The sequence below is a fragment of the Bubalus bubalis genome, chromosome 11, assembly GCF_019923935.1.
Source record: "Bubalus bubalis isolate 160015118507 breed Murrah chromosome 11, NDDB_SH_1, whole genome shotgun sequence".
Lineage (NCBI taxonomy): Eukaryota > Metazoa > Chordata > Mammalia > Artiodactyla > Bovidae > Bubalus > Bubalus bubalis.
Window position 1 is genome coordinate 67,208,402 of NC_059167.1, and position 4,869 is coordinate 67,213,270.

At 57.0% G+C, this 4,869-nt stretch overlaps 1 protein-coding gene across 1 annotated transcript; it reads right to left on the reverse strand.

The window, feature by feature from the left end:
- Window positions 1-218: 218 nt before the first annotated feature.
- CHST14 (carbohydrate sulfotransferase 14) lies at window positions 219-2,416 on the reverse strand. Its single transcript, XM_006073047.3, has one exon. The coding sequence runs from the start codon at window positions 2,154-2,156 to the stop codon at window positions 1,026-1,028; it is 1,131 nt and encodes a 376-aa protein (XP_006073109.2). The 5' UTR covers window positions 2,157-2,416; the 3' UTR covers window positions 219-1,025.
- Window positions 2,417-4,869: the final 2,453 nt, after the last annotated feature.

Below are 4,869 nucleotides of genomic sequence, written 5' to 3' on the forward strand. Positions count from 1 at the left end.
CTTTCTTAATGGTGGTGCCCCAGAAGCTGAGTCAGTGATTGGTATGGCTTATGGGAAGCTCTCAAAGGCTCCGTGGTATGATGATGGCCCTCTGCACTAGCCCTAGCAAGTGACAACTTTCTCTACCTGCAAGCTCTCTCCCCTGTTCTGGGGAGAGGGACATCAGGGGGACTTGGTGGACACACAGGAGCTCAGAGGGAGAATCAGAGATACTGACCTTGTATACAAAATGGCTTTATTAAAAAATTCAGCTATTAGGAAAACAAAGCCTTCTCAAAGTTCTATAAAAAAAAGTACAAATTTTAAATAAATGCATCAGAAAAGTGGCAGCCACATACACCAGCCACAGTCACAACCCTGGGGGATGGGAGAAAGTGCCCAGAGTCCCAAGAAGAGGCTGGGCACAGGGGTCTTTGGATGCTGTAGGGCCAGGTACTGGAGCTACCAGGCAGGGGCCCTTTCAATTTTCCTTTCCTTGGAAAAAATGGAAAGAATCTGGCAAGCATAGGAAATTCTAGGTCTGAAGCAGAACGATACAGAAGTCATTTATAAGGCACAACTGACTCCAGCCCTAAGGCACATGAAGTGGATGAACGGGAGATCACAGCCACATGGCCCCCAGCTCCGGTCATGCTCCTGGTTGGCACCACCTCTGGGTTTTGGCTACGGGTTAAATTAAGGTTGATCAAGTGGACAGTAAAATCCCTGGAGGCAGGGCCGTGGAGCCGGTCTTGAGAAGAGATGTATTGCTTCACTAGAAAAACTGGTATCTTGCCCTGCCAGGGCAAGAAGGATCACACTGGCTCCCAAGAAACGCCCCTATGGAGAGCATCAGTCTACCTGTCCAACCTTGTCGTCTGAGCCGCTGTGGGTACCCGCCCTGGACAAGGAATTTCCAAGGGCAGTCCTTTCCAGCTAGGCATTTAGACAAAGAGAAACGCTGGAGCCAGGGTTTCACTGTATGGCAACACAGAAGCTGGCATTGTCAAAACCAGTCCCCCAAAACTGCTGGCCCACACCCATGGTCACTGGTGACAGGCCTCCCTGGTGACATTAGGCAGTGGGTAGGCGAAGAGGGAGAAGTCCAGGATATACTTGGGCAGGACGTCCTGCAGCAGGGCCCGTGGGGCACTGCACAGGTGGTAGTGCAGGCTTTCGGGGCTGGCTGGCCTGTACCAGGCCTGGCGAGCTGGGAATCGGACATGGGGCGGTGCCCGCACCCACTCCAGCACCTGGTTGGCATCTGCCTCCAGCCGCTCATAGGAGCCCACAAAGTCATAGCGCACCGCACAAGGCTGGCACAGGTGGTACACGGGCATCCAATGCTCGTTCATGCGCTCGGGGTCCTCATCCGCCAGGTATCTCAGGAACTCAGGGAAGGTGACATCGTCCCCCGCAGGGCTGGGCCCCGCTCCAGCCCTGTACCGCTTCACGATCTCAACTCCGTAGCGCTGCTGGTACTCTCGGATCTCGCCAAACTTGTTGCGGTAAGCAGAGAGAAGACGCTCCAAGGGGTCCCGCACAAACAGGAACTTGAAGTAGTGCTGGAGGCGGTAGCGAATCTCGTCAGGCCGCAGGTCGGCCAGGAACACCAGGTCGCTGCGGTGGTCCATCTTGAGGCGGACGTCCACGTTGTCCAGGACTCCCGCCAGCACCTTCAGAACCCGCTTCCAGTTGGAGCAGGCCACCTTGGGCACATAGCAGTAGAGGAAGCGGTAGCGGTCACTCACGAGGATGTGGCGCAGCAGGGTGCGCCGCTGCCCCACCGGCAAGTCCCAGGGGTCCCGGGGCATGCCCGGTTGTCCGCACACTGCCCGCAAGGTCCGGTTCCGGACGTCCTGCCTCACCTGCAGGTCCGAGTCCCCCGCATCCAGGGACAGCCTCCCAGGCCTGGGGACTGTCCCGCGCCAGACCGCGTCCTCGCGATTGGGAGGGTGCAGGGGAAGGGGCTTCATCTCGGCCAGGATGCCCCGCTCGATCATGAGCAGCAGCCCGCTGGAAGCCACGATCACCGCGAACATCAGCATGGACGGCAGCAGGAGGGGCGGCCCGCCCAGCCCAGCCCGGGCCCTGCCCAGGGGCGCCCGCCTCAGCGCCCGGCCCAGGGGCTCGGCGCCATTTGGGGCCGCCAGCGGGGTCAGCGGGCGGGGGAACATCGTGCTCTCGGGGCGGGGGCCTGCGTGGGCCAGGCTGATCCGAGGGCTGTCCGGGAGGCGGGCTCGGGCTGGGGGCGGGCCCGAGGGCTTGGACCCGCGGAGCCCGGAAGGGATCCGGGAGAGCAGCGCTGGCTGGAGGCCCTCGGCGCGCGCGGGGTGGCCCACTCCCGGGATGCGGCGCCGAAGCGGTCGGCGGGCAGCGGGCAGCGCGCGAGCGCGGCGAGGGACCTGGGCCGGATGTCCCGCCCGGCCGCTCTCCTCCCCCGGCCCCGCGGTGACACAGGCGCGGGGGCGGGCCCAGGCCAGGGGCGGGGAGAGGGGCGGGCCCCCTGCAGTGAGCGGGCTGGGAGGGCGTGTGCCGACCCCTACCCTGGAAAGGGCGCCTGAGCCAGAGTCGCTCTGGTCCTCTGGCCTTCGGGCACAAAAGCTGCCGAGGCCCCAAAGGCATTAAAGACCGAGGCCGCGATTCCCTCTCCCGCGCAGCGCGTGCTCCGGAAGCTGGACGGACAGAACCTGCACGCAATGCCCAGCCGCCGCACTCTCTGACCCGGCAGAGCCCTTACTCAAACAGGTCTAGAGGCAAGGCGCCGCTGCACCCTTCTCCCAAATTTCTGGAGGTCCCAGTGTGCTCCCCTATGTGCTGTGTCGGGCTACTCCAATAAAAAGCAACTAGACTGTCAGGCAGAGACAATGGGTCAGCTCTATGGTGACCCTTAGGATTTAAAACAGCACCTGGTGGTTACAGTGTTTATCCATTTACCCATGGATGTCTTGAAATGGAATCTCCTATCCTGTCTTCCCTCCTCCAGGCCTGAAGAGCTGGGACACTCTCTGGTGAGGGCCAGTGACAAGTTGGTACCTCATGACTACTGGTGTGATCAGCACACCTTTGAAGGATGAGGAGCTGGGGCCACTGAGTAGCAACTTCCTTGCCTGGAGCCAAACTGTGTGCTCAACCCCACCAGGCTAGCCATGTAGACTAGAGGCAGAGACAGGGAAAGACTTGGATGTCAGGGGACAGTTTTTATTGATCTAAACTGTATCCACACTTCACTCTGTTACAAGTGGGCAGCCAGCGAGGCTCTGAAACAGAGTAGTGTCCACAGTTGTGGAGGCAGGTGTCATCAGTGTTTTGTGTTCATTATCTCTAGTTGTCACGGCCACGCTGCGCATTCCCACTGAGCAGCTCAAGAAACAAGAGAGGCTCAGGGAAGCTGAGACTCTACATGGATTGGTCTGATTCTAAAACCTACATTCCCAATCACAATCCTTCTGAGATTAATGGAGCACAAATGTGAAGAGAGAAAGCAGCTGACCCCAGAACACACTGTACTGAGGGGGAAATGGCAAAGAAGATGCCAGAGGCTCTGAGTTTAGTGAGTGATGAGAGGAATTCAGAGGATGAGGAGTCCTCAGGAATGGGAAGCCTGGAGGCCTTCAGCTCCTCAGAGCAGACTCCATACTCCCAGTCTGAATGCTAGAGTGCGCCTCAGGCCGCACCATTCAGATTTAGAAGTTTGCATCAGGGTTCACTCCTCACTAAACTGCTCCTTGTTTCCAAGAGCACCGAAGGTAGATTTATGGTAGTGGGATTACTTCTACTGAAGTCTTTTTAAAAAAAGAAGAAAAGTACATCTTTTACGGGCTTTTCCAGGTGGCTCAGTGATAAAGAATCCGCCTGCCAATGCAGGAGACGCAGGTTCAATCCCTGGGTTGGGAAGATCCACTGGAGAAGGAAATGGCAACCCACTCCGACAGTCTTGTCTAGGAAATCCCATGGACAGAGGAGCCTGGTGGGCTACAGTCTATGACTGAACAACATCTTTTATACCAGGAGAGGAAAAAACAACTTTGAGAAAGTGTTTGCTGAACGGGTCACATGTATTCACTTCTCTGAGCAGTTTTCTGTTAAGAGTCACGGTAAGGCAGTCTGAATACAAGAAGAGCCACTTACTCTAAAGGAGTCCCTAGACAAAATACTTGTCTCCAGACCAGTTTCCTGTCTGTAAAATGATAGGATACCGCCCATCTCACGGGACTCTTGTGGGCAGCACACTGATGTCAGTGCTACAGTAGGTCCATGGTGGTGTCTGTGTCACCAATAACCCCTATGGAAATGCACCTACCCAGACGTGCTTACAAAATGCAGGAGACGGCTGAGCAGCATTAACTGCCTCCAGGGAACAGCCCCAGCCTTAGACAACGGCCCACCTTGGACACAGTCAACACTGAAGCTTTGGGGCGAGGGCTGGATTGACTGAACCAATGGTCCAGGTTTGAGTCCTTGCCTCATGATGTGGCCTTCAATTCCTCATGAGTGACAGCTGCAAGATGCCAAGGCCCTCAAACAGCTTCTGCTGACCAGTTCTCCAGGGGCATGACCGAAGGTGATGCAGTAGAATCTTCACCATGCAACCACTTGGAGGCGAGTTCCCAGGTCACCAGCCAGGTGAGAACTGGCGACCCAAGGATTTCCCTCACCCTGGCAGGTGGCTTCAGCTACCGTGATGCGAAGAAGTCAACTCCAAGTTGCCAGTCCCTGTGTCCTCTCCTCCTGCTGCTCTCCACCCGCCCTCCCCTTTCCTGTGCTCTTGGCTTATTGGCCTCAGTGAGTCCCTGCACTACGATGGAAGGAGCCCCACCAAAATAAAGAGGCGTGAACCCCTCTGTGTGAGCCCATACACAAAAAGATGACAGGACACGCAGAAAATGG

Coding starts and splice junctions, on each gene's coding strand:
- CHST14 (XM_006073047.3), bottom strand. CDS start 2,156: ATGTTCCCCCGCCCGCTGACCCCGCTGGCGGCCCCAAATGGCGCCGAG.